The sequence below is a fragment of the Argiope bruennichi genome, chromosome 6, assembly GCF_947563725.1.
Source record: "Argiope bruennichi chromosome 6, qqArgBrue1.1, whole genome shotgun sequence".
In the NCBI taxonomy this organism is placed as follows: domain Eukaryota; kingdom Metazoa; phylum Arthropoda; class Arachnida; order Araneae; family Araneidae; genus Argiope; species Argiope bruennichi.
Window position 1 is genome coordinate 136366323 of NC_079156.1, and position 23711 is coordinate 136390033.

Genomic DNA, 23711 nt, shown 5'->3' on the forward strand with positions numbered 1-23711 from the left:
TTATTAATTAAAAACTAACTTTCCCGCCAAAAAAATCTTCCATTTTCCCCACCGCCAACTTTTCCGCCAAAAAAATCTTCCATTATCCCCAGCGCCAAACGAGAAAGGCTTCAGTTTTTTTTTCTCCCAACAGTAATGAGGCTAGGGTTAAAATTTTTCGGCGGATTATTTCAATTGGTTCTGTTTATTTTCTTAATGTTTGATGCATTTAAAATTAAACATTGTTAATGAATCAATCTTTAAGATTCATTCTGAAGTACTTTTGAATTAAAATAAAACAGAATAAAGGAAATTAAAAATTTCTAATCCGCATAGCGTTACCCCAACTGGCGTAGAAAAAATCACGTATTTGTCTTACGTAACCGGCGAAGAAAATTCACGCATGCGCATTCTGTTCTGATTGTTGCCATGACAACGTTATCAATGGATGATTTAAATTATTTTTGGGTTAGTTGCATGCTTTTGTAAGTAAATTGTATTTATGTTAGTTATATATTTTTTGTATATGCTTATAGTTTTAAGTACATCGTTTTTTAAGTAGTTTTTTTAAAACCTGTTTTCAACCGTTTATTTTAAACGATTCGTTTTATTTTCTTAGTGTTTGATGCATTTAAATTTAAACATTGTTAATGAATCGATCTGCTCATAATGAATCTAAGAAAATTTTGTTGACCAACTCTTGAGATATTACATAAATTAAAAAAGATATTCTTTAGTGCCCATAAAGTTTAAACGCTGAGTGACTCTATTTTCAGTAATCAGATTATAAAAAAATGCTTTGTTTCAGTAAAAAATATTATTATATTAATTGAAGATAAATTCTTTCCACTTTAATTTAAAGCATAAATTCTACCCTTTTCAACCGTTTATTTTAAACGATTCGTTTTATTTTCTTAGTGTTTGATGCATTTAAATTTAAACATTGTTAATTAATCGATCTGCTCATAATGAATCTAAGAAAATTTTGTTGACCAACTCTTGAGATATTACATAAATTTAAAAAGATATTCTTTAGTGCCCATAAAGTTTAAACGCTGAGTGACTCTATTTTCAGTAATCAGATTATAAAAAAATGCTTTGTTTCAGTAAAAAATATTATTATATTAATTGAAGATAAATTCTTTCCACTTTAATTTAAAGCATAAATTCTACGGGTGCTAACAGAAAATGAGAGAGATGCATATTACGTTATGACTGAAGGCCTTTATAATATTATGAATGAATTATATGATAATCAAAATTTGAAGTTTTAAAATATTTTGATGAAGAAGCTTTTAAAGTAGAAATTGCATAAAATATTTAATTATTAAAATTTTAACGAACATTAAGATTGGCGAACCGACTGGTCGCCAAAGGCGGCTAGTATTAAATAAAACCAAAATAAAAAAACTATCCTTACAGCAGGCTTTATTGAAACCTTCTCAAATCAAATGTGTTGTAAAATATTGAAGGATTTTAGTAGCAGTAGGCTTGTGTCTTCAGTGTTGCTTAGCACAGTTGCATGATCCATTTTAGAATACCAGCTTAAGATGCTGATGTTCATTGAGGGAATGAACGGGTGCCATCCACAAGACGCATGTTGTCAACATTCTTATCATTGACATGTCAGCCAGTTGATCATCGAGATAGGCGTTTGTTAATGCTTGCCGCATTTCGATGCAAACAACTGATGACAGCTTTTGAGAGTTCAAGTACCTCATGATGATTTATCTGAAGCAACGGGGGATGATCTGACCTTGGATATTGTTAGTAATTTTTCCATCTTCTCGATTTCACCAGCAACAAACTTTGACTTTTCTAATGTCTCCAGAGCCTGCAAGCATAATAATAAGTGTTTTTAATATATGCATCCTGCCATGTCATCGTGAAATTCTTATAGATGTTTGCTTTTAATGTCATTTTAATTCTTAAACAAAAGCATTTCCTTCATTCCACTCTGCTCTTTAGAGTCGCTAAATAGACGTTTCCTCTGAAATAATTAGCGCCCTTCTGTGAAATATCCAGTGCAGAATATTCCCATGATGATAACCGCCTCTGAAAGGTTTATGGATTTCGTTGCTTGTTTGGCGTGTTGAATAAGATATGGAGATTTAGTTATTTTAATTCTTAGTTGCTTTAGAAAATAATTATTCTTGTTCTTACACATTTAGCAAAAAAAAAAAAAAAAAATGGTTAGAGTTTCATTTCATTCTAGTTACGCCCAAAGTAAGTTTAGATGAGGTCTTAATACAAAATAAAACCTCTAGCGAGCAGGAACTCGAAACAAATTTTCTTAAAAATGGTTTGAAATGCTAAGTATTGATCTGAATGAACTGAAGAGGGGTGATATCTGTTCTAAGAATCAGATCAAAAGCCCAGGTTTTTTTTAGAACTCTACACATATTTTTCTGGAAAAAGCATTTTAGAAATTTTTAGATAAGATTTTTAAGAAATTTAATTTCCATAAAGTGATACTTGACTTTTTCACTTTTCTTCTTTCCCAGAGAATCATAGTATATTTTACTGTGCCTAATACAACTAGATATTTTGCAATAATTCAATACATTTAAATAGTTCAGTTCTATACATTTCAGACAAAATAATAATAATAATAATGAATTTTGTTGCGTCATTTTTATACCATAAGAATGATATAATAAAATTATTTTGAATATTGTAAGGCATCTACTCAGAAATAGACAAATTGTATTTTGAGTGTCCTTATGCCTTTAAATATCAAAATGAATCACTGCCTTGTCGCTTTATTATAGTTTAAAAATATCAATGCAAGTTCAAAGGCTTCGCAGTCAATTTGCTGCATTTTGCAAAAAACCTCATATTGAGCAAATTTTGTTGTTGAACAAAGTTGTAATTCTACACATACGTGATCACAAAAATACCGCTACAGTAAATCCCGTATTAAACGCAGAGATGTCAGTGTCTCATTGTTTTAACAAAAACAGTGAGAAGAAAGCCTGTGTTGCCATCTGTTGGCATTTTACAGAGCTAGATCTGTAACTGTCTGATATATCTTCGCTTCTAATGTTTTCTTAATTATTTTATAATGGTACTGAAGGTAGTTTCAATCATACTTACTTTTAATGACGATCTCAAATTTGGGGAAAGTTTGAAAACAATCACAGAACCCCTAGAAAACGAAAGGCATGTTTATTTAACAATTAATAATAATAAAAAAAAAATGCGAACTTTTCTCGAGAACTCCAGAGAAAGACTTCTAATGAATCGTCCAAAGAATTATCGTTTGTATTTAGTGATCTGCGCCAAGTTTTAGTGGCCTTGCGGATGCATGTTGGCGCCAAAAGGAAATAACATCAACATTTAAGCTTGGCGACATTTGAGATACCATTAAAGGAAAAGAATTTTTAAATAATAATTGTCAATTTTATTATTGTTGTTTGTGTTGCTATTTATTGTATGACGTGTGTCAAATTTTTTGCATGACGTGTGTCAAAATAAAGGCTGCCAAAATTAATAGAAATGATAAAGTGACTTTATTTTGGAAAAAATTCTGAGTGGAATTATTTATTACATATGTGTATCCACAACTGTTGTTCATCCTGCGTTCCATACAGGAAACGTATGTGTTACGTATGGTGAGAGATATATAGGCTCTTTCGTAATCGATTCATTGTAGCACTGGGCGATGAATTCTTAATAACTTCCACTGAAATAGCAGCTTCTAAATCAGTCTTTCTTTAGGAAATGAAATGCTCATAGACAGACAAAATATTAACAAATATTATATAAATATGTACGTCATGTGGTCAAAAAATGCTTAAAATCGCCATAAGGGGGAAAAAGGGGGGGAAGAAAAATGAGCCTTTGGTTACTCTAGATAGAAATTTAATCTGAAGATCCAAATACAAGTTCCAAGAGAAGCTTGCCCTCCTTCTAACAGGGAATGCCAAGATCCTATCTCGAATTTGTTTGGAAGGGAGAACAAAACCGAACGTATATGTTTAATATCAATTTAGATGATATACAAAAATTAAATATTCTGCTTTAAATCTTGGATTTCAGCATCTGTGTCGTTGAAATTTGACTGCATTATGTTATAACCTACAAGAGCTTAGATATCCATTAAAAGAAAATGTGTAGGCGTATGTAAAATACATTATATTCAAGTTTTTAGGATCTCGATCCTTTCGAACGAGTCATTCGACGGCAGGAAGTCCTCACCTGTCATCGCCCACCAAAAGAACCGGCATCGTCGGATGGAAGGTCAAGCGGGTCAGTCTGATATCTTGCTTCGGCGTGTAGCACGTGAAGGTGCCGATGGCCTCCGTTTTGTTCACGGCCAAATCAAAGACGCTCACCTGTTGCAAGGAAGCAGATGTTACTGCTAAAATCGACAATAGAAAATGTCTTACTTTAAACCAGGAATTCTCAAAGATGAGCCATTGGACACCAAAACATAATTCGGCTTCTCTTTTTAACTTAATGCTTTATTTCAACTGTTTTCCTGGCATAACGGATCTAATAGGTGCCCCTCATTCAGATGATTTTTGTAAATTTAAAGCCTATACTGGCATAAAGTTATACTAAATTATTAATGTCCTAATGATTACTATATCTTTACTACCTTTTAAAATGCCTGCGTTTACATTTCAAAATAACATCGCATCGATGTTTTTTTGTTTTTTTACCTACGCAAAATTCTAACGTCTTTGTATGCTATGAAAATTAAAATGTATTTTGGGAGAATTTTTCGATTTTCTAAAAAATGAAACATAGACTATTAAGTTTATTAGTTTGCAACCGAGTTCGTTTATCGGTGTTTGAATGGAAATGTGTCAGGACTACCACCAAATACCTTTTTCGGGATTGGATACTTTGAGTCGATAACAAGTCAAGCAACAAAAGGAAAGCAAAATTCATTGAATACGACAAAAATTGTTTCTCAAATACGTCATTTTATAAGTATAATTTAATTCATTCTACATAATAAGTGTAATTGAATTCATTTTGTGAGAATTCAAATTCTTTTTCGATATAAGTGCAGAACTCAGAATTCACTGCTAAATCGAGACAAATTTAAGAGACTACATCTCTAGTGAAGAAGTTTTAAATATCGCATGGTAAATATTATCTAGAATTATCGCCAAATGTAGATCCCTTTTTACTACAGATTAAAATGGTTTCATTTACATCTTTATCAAAATTTTAGGCATGCGCAAGATTCACTATTAAGAATAATTTTTTATGGCATGGCACAAAAATTAATTTAGATAAAATTTTATAAGAGGTAAATGCAAATAAATATTTACTACTGCTTGAAAATTGAGTGATATTTTTAATTTCCCATTTTTACTAAAATCAAATTAAAAAGTATCTTCACATGAAGAGAATAGATCATTTTTTTTAATGTATTGATTGCACATGGAGTGGAATCATTTTGTTTCATAACTCTGAATGCCCGAAAGAAATATTTTTAATGAGGACTAAGAAAGAGAATTGAGAAAGGCGGTTGCAATGCGCACCGATGTAATCTTAGCGAGTTGGAAAATATGTGCATTCCTTGGCCCACTCAAGAAGACGAAAAATACTTTCTAAAGTGTTATTATTTTATTTGAGTTAGTCGTTTCCTAATATTTTATAACTTATAAAATTTGTTTTCTTATAAATGTATTTAATTCCACGGGGGAGTACCTCGTCATTGAGGATGAGAAGTTTCCGGCATGGTGGTTGGTTCCCGCCATCTCGGTGGGTGCACAGAGAAGTGGGGATTTGGCTCCTCCCAGCGATGACGGATCGTACTTACTTGGAAAAGGGATGTCCCTTAAGACTCAACCACAGTTCCCGCCAGTGTTGTTGCTGCAGCGGTCCGGACATTCAAGTGTATCCATGTGCCTTCGGGCGGGTCGGAGTAGCCAGCCTATGACTCATCGCTTAAGTAGACTTTTTCGGGTAGTTTAAATGTCAGATAAAAATGATTTGAATAAGAGGTTGAACGTTGTACTTAAAATGAGATCTGTACTTTCTTCGACAAAAATGAGCTACTAATCCTTACTTACTTTAAACTACATTTTCTAAGTCTTAATTATTTCCTTTTAGTTTCTCATAATATTCAGCTATTTCTGCTTTTATAGAGATACATTTCCCGATTTTTCTCTGCATAATTTTAGCTTGAACGATTAAAAATTCTCGAAATTGAAAATATTAAATGTAATAATTTGTATATGATATTCCGTGAAATAATATATATATATATATTCTTATTGGAAAGCAGTAACAAAAAAAAGTACTTTGGGGTAATTGAGAACAAGTTGCAAAATAAATTCTGAGGTAATAAGTAATAATTTCTTATAATTTCAAACGTACTTTCTTCAAATCCGTTCGGTACTGGGATGTGAAGCCAAAGCAATCGTTCTCAATTATCCCATAGTCTCTAAAGTAATTCGGAATTTTAATTACGAGAGTTGTTTGAAATGAGACTGGCTTTGTTTCATGAGCTCTCTAGAACATGATAACTCATTCAGATAAATAGCAGCCCATCTCATGGGATCATTTTAAACTGAAGCTGGTAAACGCTGCAAGTTACCCATTCTTTTTGGCAGGTTTGCCTATGGGTTGAACAGGCGAACGACCTGATGCATGAATTAGTGACAGGTAATGACAGGAAAGTTCTGTTCCACATATATATATTTCTTTTAGTAAGAAAACTTCGATTTTAATGTGGATCTAGACCATTGGGTGGGGGGGGGAGGGAAGAAATGTGTTGTAGCATATCTATGTATCTAATAAAATGTTACTTTTAATACATCTCCTAGACAATGATTATAAAAATGCATTTGCTTGACATTTGATATTCAGAACATTTAACTTCAGTAAAGCATAAAGAAGACATTTGTCTATCGCACTTTTTAACAGAAATGCAAAGCATGTTAAGATGCATGTTATCCGAAAGAACAAATTTTGTTCAATAGGGACGTTGAAAAGTTTCCCATTAATTAAATGTTGGTATTAAACTATATCTGCAATCACACATTCTGGTAGAGGAGATTTTTTTTTTCTTCTTACTATTGCGGTTCTAGAGATGGCAGCAAACAAAGTCGAAGAAAAAGGAGCCCAAGCGACATCTCTCACTTCGTTTTCAAAAAAGAAATCGAAAATCGAATTCCTGAAAATGAAAAAAATGAACTGATTAAATACATTTTCAAAAATGAAAAATACTGATTCAAAAATGTATTAATATTTTTGAAAATTTATCTTCATTTCACTTAAATGCTACCGTTGCATTAATATATAATTTTTCTTTAGCTATCGATATTGCCACTGTATTTTTAAATGTGACATCGGATTCTCTTTGCAACGCAACTTTCTAGTTAATGAACACTATAAATATTTATTAGAGCTGAAAATATATCTCAAGATCGTATAGACATAACAGAGAGATAAAATTTTAACGTGAAGTCCTACTTCATTTTTCAGAGTAATATTAATTAATAGAAATAACCATACCTCAGAATCAGAGAAGGAAAGTTAACCTTACGTGCTGAAACATTCAACTTAATTCGTTAAGCAGACTCGCATAAAACGCAAATAAACCCCCTGAACATCGAAGTGCTTCGGTGAATGGACGTCGCAAGTAAAAAATAAAGGCATCGTGATATGCAAAAATTAGCATCGCTGAACAAGCATCTCTAAAAGGAAATATTCTCGTCATAGATCCTCTAATCAGGCAACATCATCGTTATTTTATGATCAGAGGATGCGAGAACCACCCTACTGAATCGGGATGACCTAGGGATGTCCCACTTTCAATGTTAGCTGCGCATCCACCTTTGCATCAGCATTCCGAGAATTCCTATAGGCAAAGAACTTATCGATCAGAATGAGATAGGTATTTTATCTACTACGCAATCTACATTCGCCTTAGTCCACCAGTGCTTGTTTGGCCATTGAAAGTCCATCCGACAGCATTGTCTGTTAGATAACGCTTGCTGAACTCCTCCATCTCCTCTGGGCCTGCATGTCACCTACATATACTACGACGATTCACCTAACAATAATTGCATAATACACTTACCTGGTCACTATTAGGGCTGGGCGATGACCGAATTTCAACATCGTCCAAGACTTATCGATATTTTTCGATATATCGTGATATCATTATTTATTTATAGCTATTATAAGTTATAAATAGCTTCTCTTAACATTATTGACATCAGAAAGATTCCAAATAAAAGACAATTTCAATTTATATCATAAAAATATTTTCTTTCTTTTGAATAAAAATAGTTAGAATAATTGTATTACAGCCTGAGTAAAAACTTTAAGGCCAGTAAAAAATTTTGAGAAAATGTAAAATGAAATAAAAGGGATTCAAATAATATTAATTATTAAAGTTCATTGATAAGAAATAAATGCCATAAACATAATTTGTAAATACATAATTATGAGAAACATGTGGTTATGTAAAAAGTTAGTATTTCTGCCTGAGTAAAAACTTTAAGGCCACCAGTCATTTTTTAAGAAATAAATATAATATAATCGTGTAATTACCATTGCAACTACTAGCTTGTGACAACGCTGCAATTTTCATATTTGTCATACGTTTATTCGAAGTATTGGTGATCTTTGTGAAGATGGCGAAGGGTCAGAAGTTAACTGATCGTGAAAGAGGACAGATCGAAGCTTTGTCTTCAACAGGAATGAGTAGTCGTGCTATTGCGATAAAGATAGAAAGGTCAAAGACTGTAGTCAACAATTTTTTTTTAAATTGAAAGGCAATTATGGTAAAAAGAATACTGGGGGAAGACCTAAAACTTTGTCCTCACGTGATGAAAGAAGAGTTTGCCAACTTGCATCTACTGGAAAGTACTCAACCAGGAAACTGATTCCGACGACAGGTTTAAAAGTTTGTCAAAAAACGATTTATAACACAATTAGAAGGTCTGGAAGGTTCACTTATACAGCAAAATTGACTAAGCCTCAGTTACTGCAGAGACACAAAATAGAGCGTTTGAACTTTGGCCAGAAAGTCATGACCTGGGACAACCAATGGATAGAAATTATTTTTTCTGACGAAAAAAAATTGTAATTTGGATGGACCAGATGGCTGGTATTTCTACTGGCATGATATAAGAAATGAAAAAGAAATATTCTCCAAGCGCCAATTAGGTAGAGGGTCTGTCATGACTTGGGGCTGTTTTGCTTACAATGGTGTGGGCTCAATTGCATTCGTTTCAGGTAGAATGAATTCACAAGGATACCAAAATGTCCTAACAAATCATCTTTTGCCAAATGCTGAATGTCTTGCTGGAGAAAATTGTAAATATCAGCAAGACAAATGCTTCGATCCATTCGAGTAACAGCACAAAAAATTGGTTCCAAGTCAACAATGTTGAAACTGTGAAACGGCCAGGTAGATAACCTGACCTCAACCCAATTGAGAACCTTTGGGGTGACTTATCAAGAAGAGTTTATGCAAATGGGAGACATTTTACATCAACAACAGAGCTGAAATTTACTATCGAAGTTGAATGGTATAAAACCAACCCCACCCTTTGTCAAAAACTCGTTTCATCCATGAAAACAAGAATATTTGAAGTAATTCGAAGAAATGGCTCCTACACAACCTTCTAAGAATTTGTAAATTTTTTTCTTATATGTTATTTTCTATGTTGGCCTTAAAGTTTTTACTCAGGCCCAAATATTCATCTGTGTGTTCTGTAATATTTTCTAATAATAAAATATTTGCAAATTAATTTTTCTACTTTTTTTACTTTTACTCAATAATTTACTCAATAACTATCAATCAAATGGTATTTTAATTCCTCAGTTTATATGTTTCCATTTTCTCAAAAATTTTTACTGGCCTTAAAGTTTTTACTCAGGCTGTAAAACCCCTTTAATAAAGTATACCAATGCCAAAGCAATGTCTGCACATTACAATTTATAACATTGCATTTTTTCAGCATAATAATTATTAAAATTTTATTCTTTTTACTGCTGACTTATAAAAACTTGTTTATTTCATTTATACTACTATTATAAATGTGAAAGTTTGGATGGATGGATGTTTGTTAGTCAATCACGCCAGAACGGTTGAACAGAATGGGATGAAATATAGCACAGAGATAGATTATAGTCTGGAATAGGACACAGGCTACGAATTATTCCGGTTAATTGAGCGGTTAATTTTTTATTAATTAAAAACTAACTTTCCCGCCAAAAATCTGAGGTATTTATGTTAATTATATATTTTTCGCATATGCTTATAGTTTTAAGTGTATCGGTTTTTAGGTGAATTTTAATTTTTTTTGTTTGTTATTATTTGATAGTTTTTCGAAATGCCCAGAAAACGCAAATCTGATCTTTGCAGAGGAGTAATAAAGCTCGGACTATGAAAGTAGCTAGAAGACCTGTTTGCAATTTCAGTGAGCACTTGCGGACTTCAAACCCCCTCTAGCTGTGGGATAAATACAAGGATGCTTTATCAAAAGATATCGTGCATAGGCTGGATGGCACTCACAATAACCTAATCATTAACAAAGCTTTGGTATTGATTGAGGATAAAATGATTTCCATATCTGGAAAATGTCTCACTGATTTCGGCCCAACCCCACCACAGTGAAGAGTGGAATTATCAAGCGAAGTTGTGAAGGAGCTAAACTACGACACCGCGGTTTTAGAAGCGCAGGTCAATGAAATGACACCACGATTACTTCCCGAGTAGCGTCAAATCTACGAAACGATTCTGAACCGAATAAATAGTGGAGAGGAGGGATTATTCTTTCTTGACGCACCAGAGGGTACGGGTAAGACATTTGTGCTGAATCTCCTGCTAGCCCAACTCCGCAAGGACCGCAATATAGCTCTGGCTGTAGCTTCCTCGGGCATTGCTGCAACTTTGCTTAACAGCGGCCATATTGAACATTCCGTTTTCAAATTGCAGCTTAATCTTGCAAGCGAACATACCCCAACATGCAACATCACCAAAAACAACGACCGGGGAGTCCTTTTGCAGCAGTACAAGTTAATAGTATGGGACGAGTGCACAATGTCGCACCAGCATGCATTAGAGGCGTTAAACAGCAGCCTGCAGGACATCCGCGGCAATCAGGCGGTGATGGGCGGCTTTGCCATTTTGCTCACAGGCGATTTTAGACAGACACTGCCGAATGTTGATCAGACCGACAGTTCTCATAAATACACATCAAAATTTCCAGGCGAACGAAGTCACAGGTAAAAGCTAGTTCTTCATAAAAAAAAAAAAAAAAAAAAAAAGAAAAGAAAAGAAAAATAAAAAATAAAAAGAAAAAGAAAACAACATAATAATGTTCTGTAACAAGTAGAATGAAGTAGTTTAAATAAAGCATGAATTCAAAATCTGATGTCTTGAAAAATTAATTTTATATATGAATGACATACATTTTTATTCTTATTTTAATAGTATTATTGGCAGAATAAATTTAAATATGTATTAGAATTTTAACAATAGATATGTTATATAACTAAAATGAATCATTCCATTTACCATTTCAAAACTCAAAAAAAGACGAAAAATAATCATTCCAAAATGAGTATAATATTAATAATAAACATTATTCGAAGGTAAATTTATTCCAAAACGACATGCTTGATACAAGTATTTTTATATATTAGAACATGACATTATTTATAGAAATATTAACAAAAATTATGCATGAAAGTGAAAAAGAGTGAAGAGCAACAAAAGTAGACACTAATCGATAACCAAAACGAAACCGAAAACGCAAATGAATTGTGAACATCGGTTTATTGAAATGCAACTATTATTCCTAATCATGATTTCGATCAATCGATATTTTTCGAAAACTGGCATGAAAAAATTGATTTCTCAAAAATATCGATTTTTTTCGATACATCGAAAATTGGCACAGCCCTAGTGACTTTATAGCACACAAAATCATTACCGAAGGATTTTTGAGGATTCGTTATTTCATAAATGTTGGTTCTTTTTTCCACATCCACATTGTGAATGCTCACTAAGTTTGATATAAAAAAATATAAGAATTTCTTTCGGAGGATTTTTATTTATAAATTGTAATAGAGGCTCAATTACTCGGATTCTCTCAACCCAAATATGAAAGAATTGAACTGAAATCATCTCGATTCCTGAAGTGGTAAAATGTTTTAACGATAGTTTCTTTACTTCTCGTTATGGTCCCACACTTGGAGGGTGTAGTCCTTGCTGCAAGAAAGGAAGACCCGTGGATGCAGGGGGTTCCAGTGGACACTACTGATAGCGTCTTTGTGCTCTCGGTAGGTGGCGTTGCAGATTTTGTCGTCGAAAGACCCGCGATGGATGAAGCCTGTTTCTGTGCCAATCAGGAACAACTCCTTGTCGCAGGGGTGAACCGAAAGTGTTGTAGTACAAGCTTAAAAAGAATTTTTAAAAATGGAAATAAATACATGAAAACAAGAGTAAAAATGACTTTCAAACAATGTAAGATAACTTTAGAAAAAGATAACTTTATATGCGATAAGGAAAAAAAATTTCTTTTAAAAAAATGGAAATATATATAATTCTTTTACAGAATATCAGAAAGCACATAAAGATAAAACATCTTTTGCATTTAAAAAATATGACGAAATAAACATTTCTATATGCATTTAAATGAGAGAAATTTCTAAATATTAAATATTTTCATTCCAGGTTCATGTTAAAGATAAAGCAAATGTAATAAATACAAAAATTGGATTTTTTTTTTGTATCTGCTTCTTGAGTTTTCATATATTTCGATTACTTCTTTTACGCTTTCTGTATGTATGTTTTTATTATACTTCTCTTATCTGGTATGGGAAAAGTCTATAGAAAGCTAACAAAATGAAATCGTACCCAAAACATGCGTGTGCCATATTACTTTAGCTTTCAAATAATGCAGGTAATTTGCATAACTATATTTCTATTAATGAGATGAATTTGGTATGGTGCATGGCACACATATAATAGCTAACAATTACTTCGTATCTTGGATATTATAACGGTAAATAAATCAATTATAATTAAAACTGAATCATTGGCTTAGCAGACGACACGGTGATCCCTCTCCTGCGCATTGTCATCGATCACTCACCCAAATAGAGTTCACTTTGGAGCATGATAACAAAAATTAAAACTCACTGTTCAATCCTAGGTTCTCCCCGACTTTTTGCGAGGGTTCGAGGTTCATTTCCAACCCTTTCGGAGGCGGCTCTATTGGCCACTCCCTCAGTCGAAGGGAAGTGACCACGTCCGCAGGAAACAGGTCATTCTAAATTGAACAAGAAAAAAGAAAACAGTCTTTATTAATTTTTTTTCTTTAAGAAGGAAAATGGCTTGCTTTCTGGTAGCTAACCATATCTATTGCAATTTCCCATTGAAAATAATTGAATTCACATTAGAATAATCTAATTTTGAATTTGAATTTATTTTCAAAACTGAAGTATCCTTTTCAGTACCGGAGATGGATCAAAACTTTAGCTATGACAGATTCTAAAACTGAAAACAGAGCTCATCTGGGAATTTTATGGTTGATAGGGTCTGTGTGATTTAATTCCCATATAATCAACAGAAGCAATTAAAATACTTATTTACAAACAGAAGTAATTAATTTTAATTAAAATATTGAAACACCTAGTTTCACACCTCGTGATCACACAGACTACGATTCATGTGTGTATATATCGGCTGTAGAAAACACTGTAGACCACAGTTACAAGGAAAAGCGACCTGAAAAGTCCAAGGAGAACTCTTTCAGTCTTCACTTTGATTACCCGTCGTTGGAATCTGATGGTATTGCCAACAAAAGATTTCAAATAAAAACGTCTATTGACATTTAGATTCTAATCACCTGTACTAGAACAACTACATATTTCAATTAAAAACGGTTTCAACTCTTGGGACCGTTTAAAAAGTCGTCTAACAGAGATTCAAATTAGGATCATTCAAAAGACAATGAGTAATATCCTAAAAGCATAAAACAATTATCGAAACCAAATAACCAGTTCTCCAGTTTCAACCACTCGATAAGTTTAATTCATATATGAAATTTCATAATCACTGGATACACCATCAGTAGGCGCCTTCCATTCATCGTCTTCTAATTCCGACAGAAATCTTAAAAGCACTACTTCACTATGTATTTCACATGTCTGAAAGTCTTGACAATACCCTCCAAGAAAAATTTTGCATTGATTTCGCCAACTTTTATTGAATATGAAAGCACATACCCTCTAAATGAGTTATCAAAACTCCTCTCCTCCATCACCATCTCCTTCTCCTCAATAATTGAACGCTTTCGTCAAAATGCCTCTCTAATTTCCAAGCACACCGAACCAACTGCATTGCTCCATTTTCATAGTGAAAGTTTAAACAGTATTTAGATCTGAATGCACTTCAATCAACATGGCATTTCGATAGTACTGTAAAACACTTCATTATAACCAATGGTGAGATTGCATTGTAATTTTGTTCGCAAACTCCGAGGAGGGCTGGAAAAATACTAGTATTAACATCATCTAGTCATTTTTTTAAAAACTTGGCATTCAAACGGTGGTATTCGCAGAACATCAAAATTCAAAGAAATGAATCGATTAATTGATAATCAAATTCGGAAAATATTAAAAATGTACTGTCATTGACAACTCACAAGCGTGAAAATTTTTTCGAAACTATGTATATTATTAATGTTATATGTTATTAATCTATATATATGTTAAGAAATGGCCGAAAAATCAATTACAAAATTTCATTTTGACGAACTTAATAGAAGGTACGTAAACGCATATCGTATAACTCTAATACCGTGTTATTGCAAAGAAACACAAAACAAATTTTAAAATTGAATTTTTATAATATTTTTTTTATCTTTTATGCTTTAAAAAGGAATCGTGTGCAATAATATTTCAAATAAGTTTCTTACAATCGATAAAAAAAATAATACTTGCCAACAAGAAAAGCCAGTTAATAATTTGTCCATCCAATGAAACGGAACAAAATTTGTCGGGAATCTTTTCCTGTTGCCATTTCACCTAAATAATAAAGGCAGTTAGACCAAAATTATATAGAAATGCTTAATTTAAACACATCCATCTTTCCAGGCTTATAGGCTATTTTACCAGTCAAGTGCTCTTTTCTAAAAAAGAAACGTATGTAAACAATATGATTTCATTTTTCAATTTAAGGCTTTAAAGCAAAACTATTGGCCTCTTAGGAGACCTATTGTTAATGTCTTAGGAGACCTAACATTGGCCTATTATTAATGTTTATGATAACGGATCTTCCCTAATTGTAATTTCCCCATTTTTCATATATTTGAAAATGAGCACAACAGAAAAATTCTATTTACAGATGAAAACGATTCAAGTAAAAAAAAATAGAAAAACTTATAGATGAAAGTAAGTATGCACAGGTATGCACAAAAAATGTACACAAAACTTAGAACAATAGATCATAAAACAAACAAATGCAAAAGTATGATTGATGAGTTTACAAGCTGCAGACATTTTAATCTTAAAACCATGTTCATTTAGACATTAAAAGGTATATCAGAGCTATCAAGATTTTGAGAATATTGTTGAAAAGTTTATAAAATTCGCATTAAAAGAAACTGTCGATACAATTTTATTTAGTCCAGTTGAAGAACTGCTTACCTCTCCTACCAAGTCCATGTGAAAGCATTTGTTGAATTTGGAGTCATGACTTCTGGGCGAGTTGGCTTCCCTTTTTAGGTCGAAGATGGCCAGTGAACCTCCCACGAATCCCACAGCCACCAAATGCGGCTGACTGGGGTGGAAAGCGACGCTGCTAACCCCCCAAAGACAAGGGAAGATCTTCTCAGGGTGCGAGGGGCCCTTCAAGCTCAACACACACATGCAGCCGCCCTCTCGCATTAGGCCCAAATCGTCTGGTGAGAAAGGAGGGAAAATGGTGATTAATTTTTCTGCCACCTCGAAAATACCATAAAATACAGGTATTAATCTTGAACCTTCAAAATGAAAATCGATCGAATTTTATTAACTGAAGGTAAGTTATATCGAAATAAATTTCGATGTTAAGTTCGAGCTTCATATGAATAAGAGCTTGTTTATAAAATGAAGCAGAAAAATTAGACATATACAGCACACATATTTTCCTTGGAGGCAAATAAATTCTGTACCGATTGCTCTGTTTGAAAGAAAATTTTCTTTACAAAAATTGCCCAGAAATTTATTTTTCTGAAAATTAAATTATTTTTATTAAGAAGCCTTTATAAAAACCGAAGTTTCTAGATTTTCTGGTCAGATTTTTCATTTCTGTGAATATGCAACTTGAGAGCCAGTTTAAAATCAATTGTAAGCAATCAATTGGAAATTTATTAGAAAAAAAAATGAAGTCTCAGTTTAAATCTTAAAAAAAAGAAAGAATATCTAGATATAAAATACTTCAGAAAGTAATAATACGTCTAACTGTTAGAAATAATCATTTCGAAGAACAATGAACGAAACGTTTTTCAATGTAGGATAAAAATGAACAAACTTCTGCCGATTTTTCTGCTTCAAGGAAACGTAATTGTTTGTAAATATTACATACTCAAAACGCAAACGAATTCAACAAACTTGATTGCTTGTATTTAAAAGTAAAAATCGAGATATTAGACATTATTTATCTTGTTTCGCTTATCTGCATATTATAGGTTTTTATTAGTTTGAAATCCATCCTCTAATGAATAAAATGAGACAAGTGATTGTAACTAGGACAGAGTAAAAAACATGGAGGAAAGGGTCGGGATAACCTGGTTGATAGGGCGTTGAGATGCATCCCTTGGGTGGTTGAGAGTTCGAGCCCCAAAGGGCGGAGACTCACCATCTACATGGTGGCTGGTGTATGTATAAATCGGTCGTAGCCACAAAATCCTCCAAGTCGGGACACTACCACTGAGAGTACTGGATCAGAGGTGATCGTTCTCTGATTCAGGTCTAAATTATGATCTGTGGACGAAATGCATGAATGAAGTCCGCCGCATGAAAAGAGCTGTGACGCATGAGTAGCTAAGAGATACTCTCTGCCCTAGATAGCACTACTGAAACAAGAGACGCTAAAACGCGGATTAAAGTCGTTGACTTCGCCAGTGGTCTTGTCTATGGTAAGTTCCATAAGCAACAACAAGGAGGAAAGATATTCCTAACAGCCCCCAAAAAGTTAACACTTTTAAAAGCGTAGGAATCAAAAGCATCACTGAAGAAATAAAATGCTTTTCGAATGATGGTGATCGTATATGTACGCATAGTTATAGATTCGATGCTTTAAAATTAAACAAATTTCCTCTTTAATAAGCATTTTCATAACATAAAATACCGATCACTGGTATTTAAAACCATCTCTGTTCTATTCTTTATCACTTATTTTTTATCAATTTTTTTGAAATACATGGGAATCATATTTATGTCTATTTAACTGGACATTACAATATGCCCTTTCATTTTCGTTGCAATTCATGTAATACATTCGATATTTAAGGAAACAAAAGATCCACCTTCTTCTTGTTCGTCGGCATCATCATCTCGTATCTTCCGGAATCCGACCACGAAAAGGTCCCGGTAGAGGGCGTTCCAGCTGAGGCTGGTGACGGGCATCCGGTGGACGTCCTTGAAGGAGAGTTTCCAGAGGGGCAGCAGCGATCCCACGCTCGGAGTGAACTCGTCGTTCGGGTTGTCGTAGTAGCTGAAATCTGCAAAGTAAATGAAAACATATGTGGTGAATGGCAATTTAATTTATATCTGTCATTTCGTTTCGCACATATAAATGAAAATTGTGTGCTTAATTGAAAAAGACCTCGATTCTTTTAATTATTTTTAATGGTTTACGGTATGGGAATAAAAGTTATTTTAATAACTTTTATTCGTGTGAAATAATTTTTCGATACTTCTTATTGTTTTGATTCTTATTTGATATTTTTTTTTACCTGGTTTAAAAGTGCCTCAACAGAATGAAAAATTTCTTTCGTTGCGATTTTTTTTCCTTGTCTTGTCTAAAAATATTCAAGGGTAAATAAAGAGTTACAAAATGATGAACCTGTTATTCCTAGTATTACCGAATACATTACAGCAGTAATTACACTCGGAGGATGTTGCAAGAATACTTAGTTTTTAACATTTCTGGTCGCTCTCCTATTCACAAAACATTTCCTTCCACTTCGTGTTTTATTGCGGATATCGTCGTCAAAGATATAAAGAGTAACATAGATTTGCTAGTAAAAATTTCATACTTATTTTTTTTTCAAATTTATTCTCAATTTTTTTAATAAAATTCATCCATGAAAGTGAAAGCAAATTTAATACTCGTGCGGAATAATTTTTGATACGTATTGTTTCGATTCAACTCTATTTCGGATAGAAAAATTGCGCATAAAAATGTGAGACAATTTTTATTGATCTTCAACAAAAGTTTAAAACCCGAGTCTAGCTTCAAGACAAAATCAAATGAAGTTGGAATGCTTGAATCTATTAAATATTTACCAGCCATTTAGAGATTTAAAGTTATTTCTTATTTCAGAGTGGTTACGGATACATGCAATTGTTCTTACGGAAAGAAATAATACTTTCGTAAGAGATACGAATCATTTATATTCACCTTCATAATCAGAACAAGGTTCCTCCTAAGTAAGGAGACAAATGCAAATCAACTATGTGGGAAATTCATTTTGTAATTTTATTTGTACTCAAAAATATTATAAATTTAGAAAGAAATATAGAAATATAAATAGAAATATAGTTCGATAAAACTGGGAAGGGATATTACATGAAAAATACACCACTCACCTAAATTGGCTTCTGACGCATTTTGATCTAGCATTCTTTCGCACAATCTTAAGTACTTGCGACAGTTATCCTGGAACTATTTTTATCAATCAGAAAAAGAAAAAAAAAATATATATATAACCGTGAATAAAATGAAGATCTTATCACTGAAATGCCAAGCACAAAATAGAATTAAAATCCATTCGTGAAGTTTAGCAATAAAATAATTTCAAAGATCCAAGGTATGATTAGACAACTCACCGCGAGTTCCCTCCGTCCAATTTTCTTGACCAAGTCTTGTAAGTCAGTTTGAATCCAATTGTCAGTCTTCTCCTCTTTCATTCCGAGTTGCCTTTTTTTTCTCTGGACGAAAGAAAATTTCAATCATATTCGGATAACGGCATTATTATTGTATATATGATAGGAATTACATTCAGGCCATTGAGAATAACATTTATTCTAGATATTAAGATATATCATCACGTCAGAATGAACTTCGTCAAAACTCAATGACAGTGATAATAAATAATATAATATTTATTTACTTCATTTTCCTCATAAGCTTCCAGAATGGTTTTTTTTGTAACTGCGCCTTGGAATTTCAAGACAGGATACAAATTGGGATCAATATGCTCATTCTGATCCTGTAAAATAAATAACCAAAGTGCTTAATTTTTAATTTTAAAGATGTTTGTTTGAAGCTGTATCCTGGGGATAACAGATCCAACTATCACAATTTAACAATCATTAATTTATATGCAAATTTCAGTCTCATGGCAATAAGAAAATAATTCTCATATTTCATTCGTCTGTTTCAACTCCCAATAATGTATCGGTTTAGTGCTGCCATCTACAAAACTAATTTTTAAATGGTATAGCTTTCCTATAATTATTTGATTTGAAGACAATATTCTTGAAAAACCAATTAGTTTTTACACATTTTATGCCTATAAGAAGAAATATTCGCAAATATCAATGAAATGAACAGTCAAATAGCTTCTAGAATGAAAACCTTATTTATATATACAAACTACAGTCAGAATAGTGATGCCCTCTATTGTAATTTTTAGGAAGCTTTCATTTATTCCATTTATATTTTATGAATATGTTTTTATATATTCATCATATATTATTCATAGTTCACCAATAAATCCTTCCTCATCTTATTTCTTAAATGAAGATCACATAAATGGATGCGACGTCAGAGTCACATTATAACCGCAATTGCACATCTAATCCAATATGTAACTAACCGCCCGCTTTCTTGCATTGCAGTGCACGTCGCGCCATTTCTTCCTTCAAGATTAGAATTGAGTGGAACGTTTTATTCGAAGGTGCATTTGATTTTTTAGTGTAAATTGATTACTGATCAAAACAAATAAAATTTCAAACGTATGCATGGGAGGTCGAAATGTGCATCAATGGAAGATAAAATTATTTAATTATTAAGTACTCTTTTAAGCAACTATTTCAATAGGACTAATTGACTTACAAACTAGAAATGGCTTCGAATAAGAAATTAATTTTTGTTTTCCATTCATATATGTATATATATACATATTTGACATTGATTGCAAGAAAATGCTTGTAGTTTTTGTAGTAGTCTCATATATTTTTGGAAAGCAAGCGATTCAGTTATCTGTTTTTTTTTAATTCGATAAAAATCTTCCTGGATGTGCTCTTTTGCGTAAAATATCGTGCAAGTTTACCTTTGGATCGATAGCTGTTGTCTGCGAAGCCACGCTGCGAAAATTAAACTTATTTTTCATCTTTTCGTCTCCGTTAGCAGGAACCTCTTGATAGAAAACACCGTATCCTGAAATACAAACATGGTGCGTCCAGTAGAAAAAAAAGAGATAATAAAAGAATTGATAGTAGAAAGATATGAAGAAATCCAAAGTCGATTTTGTATTTTATAGAATATTTTAAATCAAATCATTATTTTTGAAATACACCTTTATTAATGTGCTAAAAAACAGCATTTTTCCTCTTTAATTATTTCGTACTCTTTAGTTTTTACTTTATAATTCATTATTATAAACAATGGTGTATTTGAATTCAGTTGTTTTCATGTGAATTTCATGTTTCATTTGAAATCAGTTTTCTCTTAACATGTGGAATCTTTGGTATGAATTAAAAGTTTAATTAAATTATTTGATTACCTTATAATTAAGTTCGGAAATATTAAAATAGCGTTTGCTCATCAGACATGTAATTGTACTAAATTTCCAAAACCAAGTTCATCAGAAAATGATTGAAAATTCGAATATGAAATTTTATTTTTACAAACACGAAAACACTATTTTAATTTATTTCATTTGTATAAATGACTTTTAAAGTTTCTATTTCTATTTTTAAAGCCATGTTGAATAATAGCATTAAAAATAGAAATAAACGATTTTAAAAGTCATTTATACAACTGAAATAAATTAAAATAGTGTTAAATAGTAGTAAGCTTCTTCCATTCTAAGCTAAATATCACAATGACTAACAGATAATTTTTTAACCTTTATTACTATTTTTTTAAATTCAAAACTCTGTTGCGTGGGTTATTTAAATTGCAAAGACGTAGTGGCTACTGGGATTTTGGAGAAATTATTTCATTCTTGAAAACTGATGAATGAGGATTACTCATACTCATCCATTTTGCAAACAATCCTACTGAGACTTTAACTGCACAAACTGGCTTCCCATTATCAGAATACGAGTTTAGTCAGATATTTTAGACTGCATTTAGAGTCAAAATATAGAATGGAATACAGCGACTTACCATTCCAGTACTCAAAATGGAGAGTAAACAACACTGAGGTACGGGATAGGCATTTCGAAATTTTATTAGGTGCATGATCAAAAACGCTCTGTAGCAGATACTTCTAAACAAAACTCAAACGCGCACAATTTTATCGCAAATTTTGAATCATCGATGCATATTTAACAGATATTAAAAATGAAAGAAAGTAGAAAGGCCTGTCTCACTAAATCCCCGTTCCGACGACCCGTGGCCTTACGGATATGGTCATAAATATGCCAACTGACCTATTGTTGGACCACTCCTGCCTGTGGAGGGCGATCGGGAACTTCCCGAAAATCGTTGGTAAAATGAAAAGACATCAAAGAACCCTGGAAGAGATGGGAAAGAGGGCAAAATATGCCAAACTCAAGGCGGGCACAGGTCATTGGAACAGGGCTTAACATCCATTCCTAATAAAGTAAAGTCGCCCCTCAGCGGAGAAAAATAAGTACGGTCACTTTTCGAAAGTTCCTCCATCCGAAGAAGCTAGACTGGTTTAGATGTGGAAGCTCTTCTCTTCGGAACAGTTGACTCCATTTATCTATAAAATGTCAGATGGGCTCGACTGGATGTCATATTTCATAGACACAGCTTCATTTGTGAATATTCTTGCCTTCGAAATCGTCGGATATTTAAATATCTTGTTTTAATTTATTAACTGATATCCCTCAGGGGCTCACTTTCTTTAGGTGGGTACGGGTGTCCTCATTGCTAGGTTCCCGGGGATCTTTATTCTTTTTTAGTTTCTCTGCCCTGCCCTTCTCTCTTTAAGTTTACACCCCCCCTGCCCCTTTCCTCTTTAAGTTTACACCCCCCTGCTCCTTCTCTCTGCTTCATCCTTCTATCTCTCTACGGCAAGCAAGGGAGTTTTCCATGAGAAGCTGTCGCCGCTCTGTTTGCTTCTTGCTTCTCGTGGACAGCTAAAAACCCCACGTGTTGGCCGTGCGTGGTGACCCATTAGACGGGTGGTACATTTCGGTCTCCGGTGTATCAATCGGCCAGTATCCCAGGCACTTAAATGGGCTGCTCAAGGGGATCAAGCGAAAGGGTCACTCCTTAGGCTTGGTGTTTTATTGTGGTCACTATCCCCAGGGATGACACCCAGCGTATAGGTTCCGGCTAGCATTATGGCAAGTGCCGAGGTTGGGATTTTCCAGAGCCGGTAACTACTATCCCATGTTGAGCTCCTTGGTGGACGATGCAGTCGGGTCCGAATATTTTCTAATGTCGCATGGCTAATTCTAATTCACAGCACAGTAATGCGCATCCTAATTTTTTTATTATTACTTCTGACAACAATGATTTAAAAAATATTTCCCCAATTTTGATTCACTAAACTGTCATTTCAATTGTAGGTGACGTAAAATCTAATAAAAAGTTAAATAATGGAAAAATATTCATTGAAAATATGAACGCAAAACAATCTGAAAATATTACTAAACTGGAAAAAATAGGAAACATCGATGTAAAAATTGCTCCACACCGTACTCTAAATCGCTGTAGAGGTGTAGTATCCGAACGTGAGCTACAGAGCGATCTTGAAGAAGATATATTAGATTGCCTTAAAGATTAAAATGTTATTGCAGTCCGTAGAATCACAATAAAAAGATACAGTCAAACTTTTCTACCAAAATTTGATTCTTACATTCAGCACTCAACATTGCCAAAATCAGTTAAAATAGCATATATAAACTGTCCTGTAAATCCCCTCATACCAAATCCACTACGGTGTTTGAAGTGTTAAAAATTCGGTCACACCATAACAGCTTCCCGAGGTAAATAAATCTGGGCCCACTGCTCTCTTTCTGATAACGACAGTAATAACTGCGCTTCTACGAAAGCAAAATGCTTTTAGTGAAATGGCGACCACTCTGCTTATTCCATCTCATGTCCAAAATATAAACAAGAAATGGAGATCCAAACTGTTAAAATTACAAAAAATATTTCATTCCCGGAAGTACAGAAAATAGTTGGTGGCAGAATGTCGAAACCACTCATCAGCACTAAATTCAATATCTCCACCTGCAGAACAAAATATGAAAAATCCGCAAGAAATATCCACTGCTAAAAATAATACTCCTGCAGTTGCAATGGTAAATTCTTTGGCAAAGCATGATACAATTACAATTTAAAAAAGCGACTGGCTCGCACTCCTAGCCATTAAAAAAGTTTG

At 33.2% G+C, this 23711-nt stretch overlaps 1 protein-coding gene across 1 annotated transcript; it reads right to left on the minus strand.

The window, feature by feature from the left end:
• Window positions 1–1441: 1441 nt before the first annotated feature.
• On the minus strand, window positions 1442–23199 carry LOC129972080 (dynein axonemal intermediate chain 1-like). The gene is made up of 14 exons (XM_056086061.1): window positions 23184–23199; window positions 21784–21867; window positions 20457–20563; window positions 19293–19391; window positions 19009–19110; window positions 18769–18844; window positions 17484–17678; window positions 15622–15875; window positions 14917–15000; window positions 13112–13241; window positions 12140–12365; window positions 7021–7120; window positions 3076–3127; window positions 1442–1813 (listed from the first exon to the last, which is right to left on the minus strand). The coding sequence occupies exons 1-14, from the start codon at window positions 23197–23199 to the stop codon at window positions 1773–1775; spliced, it is 1566 nt and encodes a 521-aa protein (XP_055942036.1). The 3' UTR covers window positions 1442–1772.
• Window positions 23200–23711: the final 512 nt, after the last annotated feature.

Excerpts from the sequence above, each read along its gene's own strand:
- LOC129972080 (XM_056086061.1), bottom strand. Across the intron at positions 15,001-15,621 it reads ACATGGACTTGGTAGGAGAG|GTGAAATGGCAACAGGAAAA; the intron begins GTAAGCAGTTCT and ends TTTATTATTTAG. Across the intron at positions 3,128-7,020 it reads CCATCTCTAGAACCGCAATA|GGGTTCTGTGATTGTTTTCA; the intron begins GTAAGAAGAAAA and ends TTCGTTTTCTAG.